The sequence below is a fragment of the Gigantopelta aegis genome, chromosome 13 (genome assembly GCF_016097555.1).
Source record: "Gigantopelta aegis isolate Gae_Host chromosome 13, Gae_host_genome, whole genome shotgun sequence".
Lineage (NCBI taxonomy): Eukaryota > Metazoa > Mollusca > Gastropoda > Neomphalida > Peltospiridae > Gigantopelta > Gigantopelta aegis.
Window position 1 is genome coordinate 6398911 of NC_054711.1, and position 23441 is coordinate 6422351.

Sequence of the window (23441 nt, forward strand, 5' to 3'; positions counted from 1 at the left end):
GTGGGACGGACTAGAGTTCATCAAAATAAATGTCTCCAGCACGATATTTATTATTGTGATGTTTATTGCTGTGTGCGTAGGTCCAATAAATGTTAAAATGTTAAAAAACTACTGGTAGGCAAAATATCCCGCCCCCCCCCCCCCCCCCCCCCCCCCCCCCCCCCCCTTCATTCCATATATAAGCCCCATAAAAAAAAAACCTCTTTACATTGATGGGGGGGGGGGGGGGGGAATAACAAAAATGTTCTGTATCGTGTAGCCTACAGTCAATGTAGCCTACTCGGTGACAAATAAAATGCAAAATTTTACGATACATGTCACTTTTCAGTGCACGGAATATTAACTATAGCATGACGCCCTTATTCATATATAATTTTACAACCCCTACAATTAAGAAAATGTCCACGGCCAAAAAAAACATGCCAGTGAAAAAACCCTGAATATAGTCCAAGGCAAAAAAGGTGCCATGGATAATTAAAAATGCACAGCAATCTCCACAGCACTGTTGATTGCCGTGGGCATTTGCCGTGGGTTGTTTTAATTAAAAATGCACAGCAATCTCCACAGCACTGTTGATTGCCGTGGGCATTTGCCGTGGGTTGTTTTAATTAAAAATGCACAGCAATCTCCACAGCACTGTTGATTGCCGTGGGCATTTGCCGTGGGTTGTTTTAATTAAAAATGCACAGCAATCTCCACAGCACTGTTGATTGCCGTGGGCATTTGCAGGGCTTGTTTTAATTGCTTAAAAAGGCTTTATTACTATCAGTTAAAAATATCTTGCAATGATCAAACTCGGTGCAGGGCCGGAACATTGCCCAATGGCAAAGTGTCCACCTGATGTGCAGTCAGTTTGGGATCAATCCCCATCTGTGGGCCCATTGGGCTATTTTTCGTCCCAGCCAGTACACCACAACTGGTATATCAAAAGCTGTGGTATGTGCTGTTCTGTCTATGGGATTGTGCATATAAAAGATTCATGACTACTACTGGAAACATTTTGCAGGTTTCAACACTATAAGACTGTATAGTGTAATAAATGAATGAATGTTTTAACAACATGTCAATTGATTAATAAATCAATGTGTTCTTGTGGTGTCGTTAAACAAAACAAACTTTAACTTTTTCAATGAATATTATGTCAGTTTTTTGTTTGGGTTATTTTCCATGTAATGATAACTGCATCTTTAAACGTCAACTTCTATTAGAGCTGGGTGGTATTGAAATTTCAGGATCGGTATCAGTATTTTGGGGGTGATTTACCTTGGTATCGGTACGGTATTCAGTATTAATACGATACTGATACCAATATCGAGCTGTACTTTGCTTTAAATGCATGCTTGAGTTGAGCCTCACCAGCTAATTTCATCTAAATAAAATTAAAATTCCATACACATGGCCCTCATCTCTCTCTTCTTCTCAGCTATTTTGCGTTCATCAGATATATTGTTGGTGCTTTACTAAATGGCGGATAACATTTATCAATACTGAAATTTTGGTATTTTAAAATTGGCTTGGTACAGTAACTCAGTATTGACACAATACCAATACCGAACAGTATATGCGGTATACCGCCCAGCTCTACATTCTGTTAACTGTGTCCGTGTGTTTTGTGTTTCAGGTTGTTTCCCCTGTGCCGGCGACGACGGTCAGTTTCAGTGTAAGAACTGTCGGTGTATTCTCGATACCTACCTCTGTGATCACAACAATGACTGCGGGGATAACTCCGATGAAATGGCTAACTGCAGTGAGTATCTTCTGGTACAATTAAACAAAAACGTTTTTTAAGAGGAGCTGTCACTCGCTCCCCATTACTCCCCTGAGATTAGTTCAAGGAGAGTTATTTTTAGCTCTCCTTAGCAATGGCATATGAATTTATACGGTAATAACCGGCCTCCGTGGTGTCGTGGTTAAGCCATAGGACATAAGGCTGGTAGGTAGTGGGTTCGCAGCCTGGTACCGACTCCCACCCAGAGCAAGTTTTTTAACGACTCTGTGGGTAGGTGTAAGACTAGTTCACCAAGTTAAACATCTACGGTCTCCGATCAATAAAAATCACAATAATAAATAACGTGCCGGAGATGTTTATCTTGATGAACTAGTGTAATACCACTACACCCTCTTCTCTCTAACTAACCACTAACAACTAACTCACTGTCCTGGACAGACAGCCCAGATTGCTGAGGTGTTTGCCCAGAACAGCGTGCTTGAACCTTAATTGGATATAAGCACGAACATAGGTTGAAATAAATAAATATATGGCAGTGTTTCTGCCATAAAGAAATTTTTGGGTACGGTGCTATGGAATTGAATTCAACGACAGTCAACAGGAGGTATGGGGGCCTCCCCCAGAAAGAAAATGTGTTAAGTTTTGGGTTAGGGTTAAGAAAATCATACAGTAATGATAAGAGTAATAAAGTTTGTAAAAAAGTTAACTTGAAAAAAAAAATTGCAATTTTTTTTGGGTATGGCCCCATACCCGTTTTACCCTCAAGTAGAAACCCTTAATGGTAATATCCCAAATGGCTCACCATAATCTAAATTAAGGGAACAATTAGTCACTCCCCTCAAGGTTTTTTTTTACGTCAAAAAAATAGAAAAGAAGAAGTACATATAACCCCAGAGGTCGAAACACTGTCATCCCGACTAGATTTTGCCAGTGAACATCTCCACAAGCCAGAAGATATTTTTGCCTGTCGTCTTGTCACACTGGCAATTATTTTCCATTTATACTTTATGATTATGTTTGGTTTAGCGGGTTTTGATTCAATCTGACAGAATTTGTAGCATGCTGGACCGATTGTCCAGCAGTAATTTCAACCAATTTTGACCTGCTGTAATCCGTTTATCGTTTTAAATTTTTGGATGCCTAATATTTAATTTCTTTATTTCCACAGCTTATGCAGCTTGTTCCGGGTTTGAGTTCACATGTCATAACAAGCGTTGTTTGTCTCAGAAGTGGGTGTGTGACGGGTCGGATGATTGCGGTGACAATTCTGATGAAGAGAAATGTGGTATGACACAATTATATCTCCTTTTTTTTGCTTCTTTCTTTCTTTCAATGTTTTTTATTTTGAAAAAAACTCCCTCAAAACCCACAATTATTTATCTTTCCAGTAAATATATTTTAAATATAAAGTGTTATTGTTTATAAATATTTTGATTTTTAAATAAAATTTATATTATTTGTTAATTATTTTTTTCTTTTCATTCGTTTTTGGTTCTCATTTTTAAAACAGTTTGTATTAGACTTAGAACTTTTTAAACATTTTAAATTTGATCCAAGCAAAAAAGCTGAAACAGATTTAATACTTATTTATGGGGGAGAGATGTTTTCAACAAACTTGTATAAAAGAAGTCAAGAGTATTTATAATTTCTTTGTGATTCAAGGTAGACAACTCTTCACACACAAGTCAGTATTATGGATATTCAATAACCCAGACTTAGAAAAATAAGAAAGAAAAAATGTCTGTATTAATTTGACTGAATTTATTTGAAATTGATTTATACAAATACCCCCCCCAAAAAAAAAAAAAAAAAAAAAGCAAACAATCAAAAAACCCCACAAAAACCTCACAAAAACCCCACAAAAACCTCACAAAAACCTCACAAAAACCCCACAAAAACCCCACAAAAACCTCACAAAAACCTCACAAAAACCCCACAAAAACCTCACAAAAACCTCACAAAAACCTCACAAAAACCTCACAAAAACCCCACAAAAACCCCACAAAAACCTCACAAAAACCTCACAAAAACCCCACAAAAACCCCACAAAACCCCCACAAAAACCCCACAAAAACCTCACAAAAACCTCACAAAAACCCCACAAAAACCTCACAAAAACCCCACAAAAACCTCACAAAAACCTCCACAAAAACCTCACAAAAAATCCTAAAACTTGGGTGTATCGAGTGTAATTGATTCTACATTTCATCAAACCTCAAGGTGTGTGATTTTGCTCAGAAGGTAAAGTGCTCGCCTGACATGCTTGGATCATAGGATCAAATCTCTTCGATGGTCGTGAGTTTTTTTCCTCATCCCAGCCAGTACCCCGTGACTGGTACATTTGCATATATCAGTCTGTGGTATGTGGGAAGGAAGGAAATGGTTTATTTAACAACGCACTCAACACATTTTATTTACGGTTATATGGCAGTGGGCATATGGTTAAGGACCATCTGGATGTTGAGGGAGGAAACCAGCTGTCGCCACTTCATGGGCTACTCTTTTCAGTTAGCAGCAAGGGAACTTTTTTATGCACCATCCCATAGACAGGATTATCCCGATAGCTCATACCACGGCTTTTGATGTACCAGTCATGGTGCGCTGGCTGGAGCGATAAATAGCCCAATGGGAATCGACCATGCATCAAGCGAATGCTTTACCACTAGACTACATCTCGCCCCCCAATGGTATGTGGGAAAGTTCATAAAATATAAAAGATCCCTTACTACAAATGGAAAATCCTAACAGGTTTCTTCTGAAGTCTATACACATGTTTCGGAATTACTAAAGTTTGACACCCAGTATCAAACAATTAATCAATGTTCTCTAATGGTGTCACTAAACTAATTTTTGTTTAGCTTTCATTGCACCTCAGGCTGATGTTCTACCACGTAGCTATATCCCATGTTTACAATTTAAAGTTTGTTTTCTTTAACGACGCCACTAGAGCATATTGATTTATTAATCATCAGCTATCGGATGTCAAACATTTGCTGATTTCGAAATAAAGTCTTAGAGAGGAAACTTGCTGCTTTTTTCCATTAGTAGCAAGGGATTTTTTACATACACCATCCCACAGACAGAATAGCACATACCACAGCCTTTGATATACAAGTTATGGTGCACTGGTTGGAAGGAGGAATAGCCTAACAGATCCACTGACGGAGATCGATCCTAGACCAGGGCTAGCTATGGCACTCACCAAATTCACCAATTGCAAATTTTAAAAACAATTGGCGAATTTAATTCTAATTTGGCAAATAAATTACATGTAATAAATGTTATTTTATTTGAAAATAACTGGATTTTTACAATTTTCGAAGTTTAAAATGATTTGGCAAAATGTTCACATCACCCAGAGCTAGCCCTTGACCGACCACGCATCTGGAGAGCTCTGTACCACTGGGCTACGTCCCACCCCACCCATGTTTACCCAGAGCTATCCCTGCTTGACCGACCACGCATCTGGCGAGCTCTGTACCACTGGGCTACGTCCCACCCCACCCATGTTTACCCAGAGCTATCCCTGCTTGACCGACCACGCATCTGGCGAGCTCTGTACCACTGGGCTACATCCCACCCCGCCCATGTTTACCCAGAGCTATCCCTGCTTGACCGACCACGCATCTGGCGAGCTCTGTACCACTGGGCTACGTCCCACCCCGCCCATGTTTACCCAGAGCTAGCCCTTGACCGACCACGCATCTGGCGAGCTCTGTACCATTGGGCTACGTCCCACCCCACCCATGTTTACCCAGAGCTATCCCTGCTTGACCGACCACGCATCTGGCGAGCTCTGTACCACTGGGCTACGTCCCACCCCACCCATGTTTACCCAGAGCTATCCCTGCTTGACCGACCACGCATCTGGCGAGCTCTGTACCACTGGGCTACGTCCCACCCCGCCCATGTTTACCCAGAGCTAGCCCTTGACTGACAACGCATCTGGCGAGCTCTGTACCACTGGGCTACGTCCCACCCCACCCATGTTTACCCAGAGCTTTCCCTGCTTGACCGACCACGCATCTGGCGAGCTCTGTACCACTGGGCTACGTCCCACCCCGCCCATGTTTACCCAGAGCTATCCCTGCTTGACCGACCACGCATCTGGCGAGCTCTGTACCACTGGGCTACGTCCCACCCCGCCCATGTTTACCCAGAGCTATCCCTGCTTGACCGACCACGCATCTGGCGAGCTCTGTACCACTGGGCTACGTCCCACCCCGCCCATGTTTACCCAGAGCTATCCCTGCTTGACCGACCACGCATCTGGCGAGCTCTGTACCACTGGGCTACGTCCCACCCCACCCATGTTTACCCAGAGCTATCCCTGCTTGACCGACCACGCATCTGGCGAGCTCTGTACCACTGGGCTACGTCCCACCCCGCCCATGTTTACCCAGAGCTATCCCTGCTTGACCGACCACGCATCTGGCGAGCTCTGTACCACTGGGCTACGTCCCACCCCGCCCATGTTTACCCAGAGCTATCCCTGCTTGACCGACCACGCATCTGGCGAGCTCTGTAGCACTGGGCTACATCCCACCCCGCCCATGTTTACCCAGAGCTATCCCTACTTGACCGACCACGCATCTGGTGAGCTCTGTACCACTGGGATACGTCCCACCCCACCCATGTTTACCCAGAGCTATTCCTGCTTGACCGACCATGCATCTGGCGAGCTCTGTACCACTGGGCTACGTCCCACCCCACCCATGTTTACCCAGAGCTATCCCTGCTTGACTGGCCACGCATCTGGCGAGCTCTGTATCACTGAGGTACGTTCCACCCCGCCCATGTTTACCCAGAGCTATCCCTGCTTGACCGACCACGCATCTGGCGAGCTCCGTACCACTGGGCTACGTCCCACCCCGCCCATGTTTATCCAGAGCTAGCCCTTGACCGACCACGCATCTGGCGAGCTCTGTACCACTGGGCTACGTCCCACCCCACCCATGTTTACCCAGAGCTATCCCTGCTTGACTGACCACGCATCTGGCGAGCTCTGTATCACTGGGGTACGTTCCACCCCGCCCATGTTTACCCAGAGCTATCCCTGCTTGACCGACCACGCATCTGGCGAGCTCCGTACCACTGGGCTACGTCCCACCCCGCCCATGTTTATCCAGAGCTAGCCCTTGACCGACCACGCATCTGGCGAGCTCTGTACCACTGGGCTACGTCCCACCCCACCCATGTTTACCCAGAGCTATCCCTGCTTGACCGACCACGCATCTGGCGAGCTCTGTATCACTGGGGTACGTTCCACCCCGCCCATGTTTACCCAGAGCTATCCCTGCTTGACCGACCACGCATCTGGCGAGCTCTGTACCACTGGGCTACGTCGCACCCCGCCCATGTTTACCCAGAGCTATCCCTGCTTGACCGACCACGCATCTGGCGAGCTCTGTAGCACTGGGCTACATCCCACCCCGCCCATGTTTACCCAGAGCTATCCCTACTTGACCGACCACGCATCTGGCGAGCTCTGTACCACTGGGATACGTCCCACCCCACCCATGTTTACCCAGAGCTATTCCTGCTTGACCGACCATGCATCTGGCGAGCTCTGTACCACTGGGCTACGTCCCACCCCACCCATGTTTACCCAGAGCTATCCCTGCTTGACTGACCACGCATCTGGCGAGCTCTGTATCACTGAGGTACGTTCCACCCCGCCCATGTTTACCCAGAGCTATCCCTGCTTGACCGACCATGCATCTGGCGAGCTCCGTACCACTGGGCTACGTCCCACCCCGCCCATGTTTATCCAGAGCTAGCCCTTGACCGACCACGCATCTGGCGAGCTCTGTACCACTGGGCTACGTCCCACCCCACCCATGTTTACCCAGAGCTATCCCTGCTTGACTGACCACGCATCTGGCGAGCTCTGTATCACTGGGGTACGTTCCACCCCGCCCATGTTTACCCAGAGCTATCCCTGCTTGACCGACCACGCATCTGGCGAGCTCCGTACCACTGGGCTACGTCCCACCCCGCCCATGTTTATCCAGAGCTAGCCCTTGACCGACCACGCATCTGGCGAGCTCTGTACCAATGGGCTACGTCCCACCCCACCCATGTTTACCCAGAGCTATCCCTGCTTGACCGACCACGCATCTGGCGAGCTCTGTATCACTGGGGTACGTTCCACCCCGCCCATGTTTACCCAGAGCTATCCCTGCTTGACCGACCACGCATCTGGCGAGCTCTGTACCACTGGGCTACGTCCCACCCCTCCCATGTTTACCCAGAGCTAGCCCTTGACCGACCACGCATCTGGCGAGCTCTGTACCGCTGGGCTACGTCCCACCCCACCCATGTTTACCCAGAGCTTTCCCTGCTTGACCGACCACGTATCTGGCGAGCTCTGTACCACTAGGCTACGTCCCACCCCGCCCATGTTTACCCAGAGCTATCCCTGCTTGACCGACCACGCATCTGGCGAGCTCTGTACCACTGGGCTACGTCCCACCCCACCCATGTTTACCCAGAGCTATCCCTGCTTGACCGACCACGCATCTGGCGAGCTCTGTAGCACTGGGCTACATCCCACCCCGCCCATGTTTACCCAGAGCTATCCCTACTTGACCGACCACGCATCTGGCGAGCTCTGTACCACTGGGATACGTCCCACCCCACCCATGTTTACCCAGAGCTATTCCTGCTTGACCGACCATGCATCTGGCGAGCTCTGTACCACTGGGCTACGTCCCACCCCACCCATGTTTACCCAGAGCTATCCCTGCTTGACTGACCACGCATCTGGCGAGCTCTGTATCACTGAGGTACGTTCCACCCCGCCCATGTTTACCCAGAGCTATCCCTGCTTGACCGACCACGCATCTGGCGAGCTCCGTACCACTGGGCTACGTCCCACCCCGCCCATGTTTATCCAGAGCTAGCCCTTGACCGACCACGCATCTGGCGAGCTCTGTACCACTGGGCTACGTCCCACCCCACCCATGTTTACCCAGAGCTATCCCTGCTTGACTGACCACGCATCTGGCGAGCTCTGTATCACTGGGGTACGTTCCACCCCGCCCATGTTTACCCAGAGCTATCCCTGCTTGACCGACCACACATCTGGCGAGCTCCGTACCACTGGGCTACGTCCCACCCCGCCCATGTTTATCCAGAGCTAGCCCTTGACCGACCACGCATCTGGCGAGCTCTGTACCACTGGGCTACGTCCCACCCCACCCATGTTTACCCAGAGCTATCCCTGCTTGACCGACCACGCATCTGGCGAGCTCTGTATCACTGGGGTACGTTCCACCCCGCCCATGTTTACCCAGAGCTATCCCTGCTTGACCGACCACGCATCTGGCGAGCTCTGTACCACTGGGCTACGTCCCACCCCTCCCATGTTTACCCAGAGCTAGCCCTTGACCGACCACGCATCTGGCGAGCTCTGTACCGCTGGGCTACGTCCCACCCCACCCATGTTTACCCAGAGCTTTCCCTGCTTGACCGACCACGCATCTGGCGAGCTCTGTATCACTGGGGTACGTTCCACCCCGCCCATGTTTACCCAGAGCTATCCCTGCTTGACCGACCACGCATCTGGCGAGCTCTGTACCACTGGGCTACGTCCCACCCCTCCCATGTTTACCCAGAGCTAGCCCTTGACCGACCACGCATCTGGCGAGCTCTGTACCGCTGGGCTACGTCCCACCCCACCCATGTTTACCCAGAGCTTTCCCTGCTTGACCGACCACGTATCTGGCGAGCTCTGTACCACTGGGCTACGTCCCACCCCGCCCATGTTTACCCAGAGCTATCCCTGCTTGACCGACCACGCATCTGGCGAGCTCTGTACCACTGGGATACGTCCCACCCCGCCCATGTTTACCCAGAGCTATCCCTGCTTGACCGACCACACATCTGGTGAGCTCTGTACCACTGGGATACGTCCCACCCCGCCCATGTTTATAATTGACTACTGCTGCAGTATTTGTCTCCCCTTGTTTCAGATAACTATTCGTGCTACCCTCAGGAGTTTGCATGTCCGACTAGTGGTCGCTGTATCCCGCTGACCAGAGTGTGTGACGGGAAACCCGGGGACTGCACCAACGAGGAAGATGAAGGGAGAACATGCAGTGAGTAGTTTTTGGTTATTTTTTAATTAATTAATTTTCATTTTTGTTTTAAATTTAATAGCTATATAAAGAATGATCTGGGCTGCGTTCAGCCAGACCGAGCAGAAAAACGTCCGCTGGACTGGTTTGTGTGATTCATTGTAAACCAAATGACTATGTTGGGAACCAATCAAATAGTTTGCAAATGTTAACTAAATGTTTGCAGGATGAATTTGGAGCTGAGGTATATTATGGACATTCCTAAATATAAATAATGTTGTCCATATATCTAATTATGAATAATTAATTCATTTGTTAGTTCCTTCATTCACTTGTTCGCTTGCTTACTTACCCATCCAAACTTACCCTCCATCCATCCATCCATCCATCCATCCATCCATCCATCCATAGCTGCATTTATGTTCAGGTAAATTAATTATTGTTTTCTGCCCATTATGGCTACAATTAAATTTGTATGTTAATTCTAGAATTGTGACCTGGTGACCTCAATTTAGAATGTGTAACAAAATGCATTAATCATTGTTTTGTATTCATTAATTCTAGAACACTGACCTGGTGACATTAAATTAAAATCTTATATAAACTGACTATTAAAAGAAAGTATACCAATTATTTTTATTATAAATAAACACAATACACGTTCATGGAAGGTTAGATATGTTCCAGTATTGTTCGTTATAATGCAATCAATGACGAATAGTCTCACATTGCTGCGTTTGGGCGATGCAGCACATGAAAAATGAGTTTATTCATCAAATTTATACTGCACGAGAAACATGATACTTGTGCACATAAGGGTGTAAAAAAGGGTGCCATTGCTTAGAACATGCCTCAGTCAACAGTAAAACACCAGAAATCACGGCAAGGCTAACTGCTGAAGAAAGAGAGAGAGAGCTATTGGTATGGTGCAGTTGGGTGCGAGTTTTCCCATGTGGCAAGACTCCTGAATTGCACAAAATTGATGATCACCAGGTTGATACAGCGTTACAGGGTGACTGGCAGGACTGCAGACAGACCATGAAGTGGAAGACCCTGCGTCACAACAGCCAACGAGGACTGCCATCTCCGCATCTTACACTTACGTAACAGATTCCTCACTATGACGTCATCTGCAGCGACTGGCCTTGGACATGTCATCAGTCGTCACACTGTACGTCGTCGACTACGACAGCATGGTATCAGGGCCTATCAACCATTCAGAGGGATGACATTGACGAGGCAACATCGACTTCGACGTTTACATTGGGCACATCAGTTTCAATGTTGGCAACATCGGAACTGGCGACGTGTACTCTTTTCTGATGAGAGCAGGTTCCAGTTATTCAGAGCTGATGGCAGGACTCGGATATACCGACGTGCAGGAGAGAGAACAGCTCCGTGCTGTGTTCAGGAGACTGAACCGTTTGGTGGTGGATCTGATGGTTTGGGGCGATATCTGTGGCCAACAGCGGACAGACCTTATTGTCATTGACAGAAATTTGTCTGACATCGGGTCCATGCTTGCATACTTGCACATGGTGGACATACACGTTATTGAAACATGTTCTTTGTGGTCAAATTTATTCACCTTTGTTATGAGTGGTCCTTTATGAAATCGCACATTTCAACCCTAGTGCTGTTTTATTGAGTATACTCGTGTTTATTTATCGCTAAATTATTATACTTTCAAAATATAACATTTGCATCAACTTGTGTTTTGTGTTGTTTTTAATACTTTGAAAAAATAATTGGTATACTTTCTTTTGATCGTCAATTTATAAGCAGTGTTTTAAAGGCATACTGTCACAGATTTAAGGACCTTATTTCTCTAAAACTGGATAATAAATAAAAATTACAGTAATTGTTGGAAACCAAATCTAGCTATCACATCACCTTAACCTAACCATGATGGAGTGAAATCCATGTCATCCTTCTTGGCAACTTTAGTTTTTGACTTATGGACCATTGCCATAATTCAATTATTTTTATAAAATGTCATTAATAAATGGAGTATGGTGGTTATGAAGATGGTTGAATAAGTACATTTAGGGACAAATTAAATTATATTTCTTCAGGTAATACTTTCTTAGACCATTAAATAGATCAGTGGTCTGTGACAATATGCCTTTAATTATTATTTTGTAATTGTTCCCAGGTTCGAGTCGCTGCAGGGAGCTGTCATGTGACCATGCGTGCCAGCCAACCCAGAACGGAGGCGTTTGTTACTGCAACACTGGCTTCATGCTAGATCCCAAGGATAACCGGACATGTATAGGTAAGAAAAACATGAATTAATTATTGACAGGATAGGTTTAGTGTCTAGCTCAGTCATTAGAAGGTGTATACTACCAAATCAAATCCCATAGACGACAATAGTAACATATGTGGCTAAAGCTCCTACCTGCAGCGTATCAATCGACATAAACACCACAGATATAAATACTACCACCCCTCACACTTAAAGTGAATCAGAAAAAATTGGGGGTCAAGCTGCTCTTTTCTGAGATAACGTTTAGCGTCTATGACAACCCTAGTTCCGCACAGAATTCGAGTACTTTTTTTTTTACAGGTACCCCATACATGTTTCAAGCACAAGGCTACTTGACACAGTGGTACTAGATGAAATAAAATTGCATACATTTTTTGCCCAGATGAAACTATTTCTTTTAACACACTCACATTTATCACCAATCACAGGACTTGTGGTGTTCACTTCTCTATCAAAAGTTCGGTGCACCTCGAACTTTGACCCAGCCGGAAGTTATTTGGTTTAGTATTACTTAGAGCGCTTGCCTGAGTAGTTTTTGTCATATGATAGAATCACTTCAGTGAACCCAATCTCTGACTGGTTTTTCCTGTCCAGACCACTATATCAAATGGCATGGTATGTACTGTCCTGGCTGTGGGAAAGGGAATATAAAAGATCCCTTTGTTACTAGTGGAAAAATGTAGCAGTTTTTCTCTCTAAGACTAGGGTGGGTAGCCCAGTGATAAAGCGCTTGCTTGATGCACAGTCGGTTTGGGATCGATCCCTGTCAATGGGCCCATCAGCTATTTCTTGTTCCAGCCAGTGCACCATGACTGGTATATCAAAGACTGTGGTATGTGCTATCCTGTCTGAGGGATGGTGCATATAAAAGATCCCTTGCTACTAATGGAAAGACTATATGTCAAAATTACCAAATGTTTGACATCCAATAGCTGATGATTAAATTTTAATTAATGTGCTATAGTGGTATTGATAAACAAAACAATCATTTAACTTATTGATGGGATGGGGTAACTGAACACAAGGATGTCATTAATAGATAGTCGCCTGTAAGTTTTCACTGCCTATTTAATAAAAACATTTCTGGCTATAGAATTACAAGGAATACATGCAGATTAAAATGGGAATAACAATCAAATGCAGCGGCAGGTACAGGTAGAGGGGATTAAGGGATTTTCATATCCACCCCTGAAATGTGTCTATCCTCGCAAATGACTTGATACTTCGACCCATTATACCTCAAGTGACTCTCGTAAACATGCAGATTAAAATGACTTGATACTTCGACCCATTATACCTCAAGTGACTCTTGTAAACATGTTCCAATTAGGGGTGGGATGTAGCCCAGTGGTAAATCACCCGCTCGATGCAGGATAGATCCCAGTCGGTGGGACCATTGGGTTATTTCTCATTCCAGCCAGTGCACCACAACTGGTATATCAAAGGCTGTGGTATGTACTACCCTGTCTGTGGAATGGTGCATATAAAAGATCCCTTGCTTTAACCGAAAAGAATAGCCCATGAAGTGGTGACAGTGGGTTTCCTCTGTCAATATTTGTGTGGTCATTATCCATATGTCTGATGCCATATAACTGTAATTAAACTGTGTTGAGTGCATTATTAAATAAAACATTACCTTCCTTGTTCCAGTTATGTCATTGAGATTAAAAATAACAGGTGAAAATGAAATTACAGGCTCATGCGATTACCATCTGCTGTAAGTGTATGTGACCTATACATGTTAACACCAAAGCCATGTACGGTGATGTTGTCAGCTAATAACAGGCGCTTGTGCAGGGTGGGTGGGATTCGGGGATCATACCCCTCCGTGCTTGAGCAAATAATGTCTGGACTCCCACTTACAAACTTTGCTCACCCCAGTCTAGACCCCTCCCTACTAAAATTCCTGCACACATGCTGAAATAATAACCATTAAATAAAACATACAATGTTGCTTACCGTAAATTTAACTTTTATTTCAGATTTCAATGAGTGTGAACACTGGGGATTTTGTGATCACACGTGCGTCAACTCTGAGGGGTCGTATCAGTGTTCGTGTTTTGACGGTTACACGCTGGTCGGAAACCGAACATGTCGTGCCTCGGACAGTGAGTCTTTATATTTTATATTGTATAACTATGTAGTACACTTTTTAAAAAATCATTCTTAACCCACTGGTTTCAAATTTATATTACAAGACAGGGAACATTTTGTTCAGTATCGCATCACGATTTGCTGCGCAAGTTTCAGAGATCGCTACACAATTTTAAAACATTAAACAGTAATTGCTAATCAATTTTCAATTAACTAGAAATATTGCTAATTAAAATTTTGAAAACAAAATGTTCCCTGCAAGACTTGATATAATATATATATTTATTCAGTGAATCAGTCATTATAGAGAGTATATTTATCCATCCTTCAATCCAGCATTTATTTATTTATTTATCGAACCCACTCACCAATTCATCCATGCCCGTCCGTCTGTCCGTCCGTCCGTCCGTCCGTCCGTCCATCCGTCCATCCATCCATCCATCCATCCATCCACCAATCCATCCATCCATCCATCCATCCACCAATCCATCCATCCCATTCATCCATCCATCCATCCCATTCCTCCATTTATCCATCTGTCCTTCCATCCGTCTGTCCGTCTGTCCATCCATCCATCCACCCACCCAAATCCCGTCCATCCCATCCGTCCGTCCATCCATCCACCAATCCATCCATCCATCCATCCATCCACCAATCCATCCATCCCATTCATCCATCCATCCATCCCATTCCTCCATTTATCCATCTGTCCTTCCATCTGTCTGTCCGTCTGTCCATCCATCCATCCACCCACCCAAATCCCGTCCATCCCATCCGTCCGTCTGTCCATCCATCCATCCATCAACCCATCCAACTACCCACCCATCCATCCATCCATCCATCCTATTCATCCATCCATCCATCCATCCATTTAGCCATCCATCCATCCATTTAGCCATCCATCCATCCATTGAGCCATTCATCCCATTCATCCATCCATCCATCCATCCATTCATCCACCCACCCACCCATCCACCCATCCACCCATCCATCCGTCCGTCTGTCCATCCATCCATCCATCAACCCATCCAACTACCCACCCATCCATCCATCCATCCATCCTATTCATCCATCCATCCATCCATCCATTTAGCCATCCATCCATACATTTAGCCATCCATCCATCCATTGAGCCATTCATCCCATTCATCCATCCATCCATGCATCCATTCATCGACCCACCCACCCACCCACCCATCCACCCATCCATCCATCCATCCATCCATCCATCCATTCATCCATCCATCCATCCATTTAGCCATCCATCCATCCATTTAGCCATTCATCCCATTCATCCATGCTTGTGTCCATCCATCCATCCATCCTATTCATCCATCCATCCATCCATTTAGCCATCCATCCATCCATTTAGCCATTCATCCCATTCATCCATACTTGTGTCCATCCATCCATCCATCCATCCATCTATTTATTAATTGTCTTTTAACCCAGAATGTTCTTAATGATTAATTTCTATGAAACATTTTTATGTTTTACATTACCTATTTGTTTAATGATTTAATAATACCACGGTCAAAGTTTTCCACTGACGTTACATTGTGTTTGTAACAGCTTTTACTTACTGAATATTTCACATTTCAGGTGACTCGATGAAACTGATATTCTCCACGGGTTCTAAAGTAATCAGCGTTAACCGTAATGGCTCCAATCCCAGCACAATTCTCAACGTTTCTGTGGCCGATATCGACATGAACATTAAAACAAAGATGTTATTTTTTATTAATTCCAAAGATAACAAGGTAAACCTTAAGATTAGCCATACTATTTCAGACTCGTACACAAGATATTGGGGGTGGGGGGGTGGGGGGGGGGGCTGGTGGTGGTAGGGGAGGGTGCTTAATTCCTAAAAAAGGATCTTTATGAGTGTTAACATTGTAACAATAATAGTGGTAGTTGTTGTAGTTGTAGTGGTAGTAGTAGTTGTTGTAGTTGTAGTAGTAGTAGTTTTTGTAGTAGTAGTTGTAGTAGTAGTAGTTGTTGTGGTTGTAGTTGTGGTTGTAGTAGTTGTGTTTGTGGTTGTAGTAGCAGTAGTTGTAGTAGAAATAGTAGTAGAAGTAGTAGTAGTAGTAGTAGTAGTAGTAGTATCATCATCATCATCATCTGGGCTTTAGATTGCACCAAAGCTGAGGGAATAAAGGATGTGCCCAAAATGAGTATGCACAAAATAAGCAAGCCCAAATTGAATACAAACATACTAACCTCTAAAAATTTCACCTCAACATCAGTGGAATGTGAAGCTGTAATATATAAGATGCAGGTCTGAATATGTACACCGCTTTACCAGCTATTATTAACATTGATTAACGAAAAAGACCTTGTACATTGGGTGTGCTCAGAACAGACAAAAAATCCGTGATGTGCCCATATTAGTGTCATCTAAAGCCCTGAATATGGGGGACAGGATTTAGCTCAGTTGGTTGAGCGCTCGCTTAAGGTGTTTGTATCGCTTCATTGAACCACCTCGGTGGATCCATTCAACTGATTGGGTTTTTCTCATTCCAACCAGTGCACCACAACTGGACAAAGGATGTGGTATGTGCTTTCCTCTCTGTGAGAAAGTGCATATAAACGATCCCTTGCTGCATTAGGAAAAATGTATCTGGTTTCTTCTGATGACTACGAGTCAGAATGACCAAATGTTTGACATCCAATAGCCGATGCTTGATTAATCAATGTGCTCTAGTAGTGTCGTTAAACAAAACAAAATTTTAGTAAAACATTTTAGTATCTGTCATCCTGTTTTGTTAAATACCGATATCTAATTTTCAAATAATGTTCAAATAATAATAATAATAGTAGTAATAGTAGCAGTAATATACATGTAGTAATGATATCTTGCACAACAGAGCACGTTCATGTTTATTTCTTTAATTTCCATAGGCATACGGGTGTACATAGGGGGGGGGGGGGGGGGGGGGGGGCAGACTGGTATTTGCCCAAATTAAATGAAAATGACCAAATCTGGATCACTACATTTATTCATATTAGCATTATTACCAGCAAGTACATATGTACATGTATATAAGGTTGCTAATGAATCGCTTCACATTATTACCAGCAAGTACATATGTACATGTATATAAGGTTGCTAATGAATCACTTCACATTATTACCAGCAAGTACATATGTACATGTATATAAGGTTGCTAATGAATCACTTCACATTTTTACATGATTTAGAACTAATTCTGAGGGTAGTGTGATGGAAATACATGGTAAAAAGGTCTCAGGTTAGCACATTTTGCCAGAATATATGTATAATTTTTGCCTGAATTTGAGGTTTTGCTCCAGCACTGAGAGGGGCGAGGGGGTCTCGTACACTTATGTTACTTTCTGATAACTTTGTTTTTACAGATATATAAAAGCAATTTAGCAGACACATCCGTACAGACGCTGCTGCCTGTGAAAGGAATGGCCCAGCCCCACAGCTTGGCGTATGACTGGATCGGCAACAACTTGTACATCCTCGACAAGGACTCGATCCGAATCGACCTCCTCTCGCTGGACAGCGGCCTGCAGCGCAACATCATCTCCAACGAGATCAAGTCTCCGTCATCGGTCACCATTGACGCGTCCGTCGGGTAGGGTTTCGCATCTTTTTTATATCTTACAGTGAAATATAACACAGTAATATAGGTCTTCGAAATTTAACTCATTTTGTGGTGGCAGTTTAATGCATGTATAAATAATAAAATATAAATGCTCGATAATGATATACAAAATAAATTGTAACAAAATAAATTCTCTCAGATCTCAGTGTTGTGGCTTTCTCAGAGGTCAATGTCGTGAGCTCTCTCAACCTCAATGTCATGAAGTTTAACTCCCAGATCTCAATGTCGTGAAGTTTAACTCCCAGATCTCAATGTCGTGAAGTTTAACTCCCAGATCTCAATGTTGTGAAGTTTGACTCCCAGATCTCAATGTCGTGAAGTTTAACTCCCAGATCTCAGTGTCATGAAGTTTAACTCTCAGATCTCAATGTTGTGATCTATAACTTTCATGTGTCAATATTGTGAACTCTAACTCTCAGATCTCAATGTCATGAACTATAACTCTTTCAGATCTCAATGTCATAAACTAACTCTTTCATATCTTAATGTCGTGAACTATAACTCTTTCAGATCTTAATGTCATGAACTCCAACTTTTGCAGATCTCATGTCATGAACTCTAACTCTTTCAGAGTGCAGTGTCATTAACTAACTCTTTCAGATCTCAGTGTCATGAACTCCAACTTTTTTAGATCTCAATATCATGAACTATAACTCTTTCATATCTCAATATGGTGAACTCCAACTCTTTCATATCTCAATGTTGTGAACTCTAACTCTTTCAGATTCCTGTTTTATGCAGACATGGGCAGCAAGCTGAGACGGAATTCTGCGCGGATCGTGCGCGTATTCATGGACGGGAGTCACAGAGTGAATTTGAAGCTGTCTAAGATCCTGGCCCCGACCAGCTTGTCTGTTGATACCACCACAAAGAGACTGTTCTGGATAGACTCGCACCTCGATCACCTCGAAACTGTTGACTACTTTGGATTGAACAGGTTTGTATGAGAAGTTAACAATAAAAATGGCCCGTACTTAAAGGCATACTGTCACAGATTTAAGGACCGTATTTCTCTAAAAATGATTAATAAATCAAAATTACATTAATTTTTACAGACTAAATCTAGCTATTGCATCACATTTAGCTACACCATGATGGAGTGAAATCCATGTCAACCCTCTCGGCAATGTTAGTTTTTGAATTATGGACCATTGCCGTAATTCAGTTATTTTGACAAAATATCATTAATAAGTGTGGTTACATAGAATAAAGTACATTTAGGGACAAATAAAATATATATCTTTTTAAGTAATACTTTGTTAGGCCATGTACTAGGTCAGTGGTCTGTGACAATATGCCTTTAAGGTATAGGTCAATTTTTAGCCATTGGTGATTAATGCAGGGGTGCAGAAATGGAACATATTTCACTAGCCTGCCAGACCAGAACCAGCTACAATTTACTAGCCCACAATAATTTCTACTATTCCGCCAGTCAATAGAATGATATACTATTAATAATATTATAATATACAGTGTCTTCACTTAAAATGATATATATAGATATATTGACAAAACATTATTAAGAACAACTGGCAAGTCATCAGCATCACGTGACTACCAAAATGAAGAAAGACAGATCGCCTGTTGGACTGGTAGTTGCATTTTTTAACTTGTCCGTCAGAATGTTTACTGGCATTTGACGAGCGGGTGAGTACTTTCAGCACCCCAGTTAACGCTATTATTTTCAAGGTGTATACTAAAAAATATGGTTGCCATTGGTGACCATGTAATATCTTTCATTTATCCAAGACACTTGCTAATTTAGCATTCATGACTATTGTGGCAAAATTAGCCAATATTTCTGCTTTGAATAGGACCAGTTGATGCCTAGGCTTTGATAAGAAACTAATTTTTAGGTACAGAACTGGAAGGCAAAAATCTTATATATTTATTGTTTCTTGTGGTAATTTTCTCTTCTTATCTTTTTTTGATTATTAGACGTATTGTAGTGTCGGGTGGTATGAATATTCCGTCGGGAGTTAGTCTCACCGTGTTCGAGGACCAGGTCTACTGGGCGGACGTCACTAAAATGGGTCTCCTGTCAGCCAACAAGTTCAAGAAACCGGTCACGGTTCGGCAGATCTACCACGAAGCGTCGAGCAAGCCAACCAGCGTCCGTGTTTTTCATCCATCCGTCCAGACGTCCGGCACTAGAAGTAAGATAACGAGGGTGATAAGTATACAGTTGAAGTTTTAGGTGGATGTAGATTCAATGATAGAGAACTCACCTGCATTTTCTCATTGACAGGACAGCACATACCGCAGCCTGTCAAGTTTGTGAGAAAGTGCATATAAAACATCCTTTGCTGTGTCAAGTTTGTGAGAAAGTGCATATAAAACATCCTTTGCTGTGTCAAGTTTGTGAGAAAGTGCATATAAAACATCCTTTGCTGTGTCAAGTTTGTGAGAAAGTGCATATAAAACATCCTTTGCTGTGTCAAGTTTGTGAGAAAGTGCATATAAAACATCCTTAGCTGTGTCAAGTTTGTGAGAAAGTGCATATAAAACATCCTTAGCTGTGTCAAGTTTGTGAGAAAGTGCATATAAAACATCCTTAGCTGTGTCAAGTTTGTGAGAAAGTGCATATAAAACATCCTTTGCTGTGTCAAGTTTGTGAGAAAGTGCATATAAAACATCCTTTGCTGTGTCAAGTTTGTGAGAAATTGCATATAAAACATCCTTTGCTGTGTCAAGTTTGTGAGAAAGTGCATATAAAACATCCTTTGCTGTGTCAAGTTTGTGAGAGAGTGCATATAAAACATCCTTTGCTGTGTCAAGTTTGTGAGAAAGTGCTTATAAAACATCCTTTGCTGTGTCAAGTTTGTGAGAAAGTGCTTATAAAACATCCTCTGCTGTGTCAAGTTTGTGAGAAATTGCATATAAAACATCCTTTGCTGTGTCAAGTTTGTGAGAAAGTGCATATAAAACATCCTTTGCTGTGTCAAGTTTGTGAGAAAGTGCATATAAAACATCCTTTGCTGTGTCAAGTTTGTGAGAAAGTGCATATAAAACATCCTTTGCTGTGTCAAGTTTGTGAGAAAGTGCATATAAAACATCCTTTGCTGTGTCAAGTTTGTGAGAAAGTGCTTATAAAACATCCTCTGCTGTGTCAAGTTTGTGAGAAAGTGCATATAAAACATCCTTTGCTGTGTCAAGTTTGTGAGAGAGTGCATATAAAACATCCTTTGCTGTGTCAAGTTTGTGAGAAAGTGCATATAAAACATCCTTTGCTGTGTCAAGTTTGTGAGAGAGTGCATATAAAACATCCTTTGCTGTGTCAAGTTTGTGAGAGAGTGCATATAAAACATCCTGTGCTGTGTCAAGTTTGTGAGAAAGTGCTTATAAAACATCCTCTGCTGTGTCAAGTTTGTGAGAAAGTGCTTATAAAACATCCTTTGCTGTGTCAAGTTTGTGAGAAAGTGCTTATAAAACATCCTCTGCTGTGTCAAGTTTGTGAGAAAGTGCTTATAAAACATCCTCTGCTGTGTCAAGTTTGTGAGAAAGTGCTTATAAAACATCCTCTGCTGTGTCAAGTTTGTGAGAAAGTGCTTATAAAACATCCTCTGCTGTGTCAAGTTTGTGAGAAAGTGCTTATAAAACATCCTCTGCTGTGTCAAGTTTGTGAGAAAGTGCTTATAAAACATCCTCTGCTGTGTCAAGTTTGTGAGAAAGTGCTTATAAAACATCCTCTGCTGTGTCAAGTTTGTGAGAAAGTGCATATAAAACATCCTCTGCTGTGTCAAGTTTGTGAGAAAGTGCTTATAAAACATCCTCTGCTGTGTCAAGTTTGTGAGAAAGTGCTTATAAAACATCCTCTGCTGTGTCAAGTTTGTGAGAAAGTGCTTATAAAACATCCTCTGCTGTGTCAAGTTTGTGAGAAAGTGCTTATAAAACATCCTCTGCTGTGTCAAGTTTGTGAGAAAGTGCTTATAAAACATCCTCTGCTGTGTCAAGTTTGTGAGAAAGTGCTTATAAAACATCCTCTGCTGTGTCAAGTTTGTGAGAAAGTGCTTATAAAACATCCTCTGCTGTGTCAAGTTTGTGAGAAAGTGCTTATAAAACATCCTCTGCTGTGTCAAGTTTGTGAGAAAGTGCATATCACATACCACAGCTGTGTCAAGTTTGTGAGAAAGTATAAAAATCCTCTGTTTGTTTGTGATGCTTAATGACACCACTAGAGCACATTGATTAATCATCATTGTCAGACTCGCAGTTTTCAGTCAAAGTTTGTTATTAATTAATGACACCACTAGAGCACAAATTGATGGGTTAGTCATCACTGTCAAACTCGCAGTTTTCAGTCTGATATAAATAAAGTTTGTTATTATTTAATGACACCACTAGAGCACATTGATTAATCATCATTGTCAGACTCGCAGTTTTCAGTCAAAGTTTGTTATTAATTAATGACACCACTAGAGCACATTGATTAATCATCATTGTCAGACTCGCAGTTTTCAGTTAAAGTTTGTTATTAATTAATGACACCACTAGAGCACATTGATTAATCATCATTGTCAGACTCGCAGTTTTCAGTTAAAGTTTGTTATTAATTAATGACACCACTAGAGCACATTGATTAATCATCACTGTCATACTCGCAGTTTTCAGTCAAAGTTTGTTATTAATTAATGACACCACTAGAGCACATTGATTAATCATCATTGTCAGACTCGCAGTTTTCAGTTAAAGTTTGCTTTGTTCATTGACACCACTTAATAGAACTCATTGATTCATTAATTGTGGGGTATCGTTAAACATCTATTCTATTCTATGATTCATTAATTGTGGGGTGTCGTTAAACATCTATTCTATTCTATGATTCATTAATTGTGGGGTGTCGTTAAACATCTATTCTATTCTATGATTCATTAATTGTGGGGTGTCGTTAAACATCTATTCTATTCTATGATTCATTAATTGTGGGGTGTCGTTAAACATCTATTCTATTCTATGATTCATTAATTGTGGGGTGTCGTTAAACATCTATTCTATTCTATGATTCATTAATTATTAACTACTGAATGTCAAACATTGGTAATTTGTACACATTATCTTCAGTGCTCACTTGATGCGCGGTCAGTTTGGGATCAGTCCCCGTCGGTGGGCTCATTGGGCTATTTCTCGTTCCAGCCAGTGCACCATGACTGGTATATCACAGGCAGTGGTATGTGCTATTCTGTCTGTGGGAAAGTGCATATAAAAGATCCCTTGCTGCATTAGAAAAAATGTAGCGGGTTTCCTCTGATGACTATGTAAAAATTACGAAATGTTTGACATCCAATAACTGATGATTAATGAATCAATGTGCTCTAGTGGTGTCGTTAAACAAAACCAAACTCTTTGTCTTCAGAGGAAACCCGCTACATTTTTTTTAATGCAGAAAGAGATCTTCTATACGCACTTTCCCACAGATGGGATAGCACATACCACCACTTTTGTTATACGAGTCAAGAAAACCAATATCTGTTTAATAACACCTTTGCACAATCCTTTTAATCTGTCGTATTTTGGGGCGGGATGTAGCCCAGTGGTACAGCGCTCGTTCGATGCGCGGTCGGTCTGGGATCGATCCTCGTCGGTGGGACCATTGGTCTATTTCTCGTTCCAGCCAGTGCACCACGACTGGTATATCA

At 42.9% G+C, this 23441-nt stretch overlaps 1 protein-coding gene across 1 annotated transcript in view; it reads left to right on the top strand.

Annotated features, from left to right (window-relative positions):
• Positions 1-23441, top strand: part of LOC121387647 (low-density lipoprotein receptor-related protein 2-like) — a 181602-nt gene that overhangs the window by 44485 nt on the left and 113676 nt on the right. Inside the window, exons 2-10 of the mRNA XM_041518825.1 lie at positions 1622-1747; positions 2898-3014; positions 9706-9831; positions 11966-12085; positions 14062-14187; positions 15776-15933; positions 17549-17775; positions 18530-18742; positions 19744-19961. Coding sequence (XP_041374759.1) covers positions 1622-1747; positions 2898-3014; positions 9706-9831; positions 11966-12085; positions 14062-14187; positions 15776-15933; positions 17549-17775; positions 18530-18742; positions 19744-19961 — 1431 coding nt within the window. The remainder of the gene's footprint in view (positions 1-1621; positions 1748-2897; positions 3015-9705; positions 9832-11965; positions 12086-14061; positions 14188-15775; positions 15934-17548; positions 17776-18529; positions 18743-19743; positions 19962-23441) is intronic.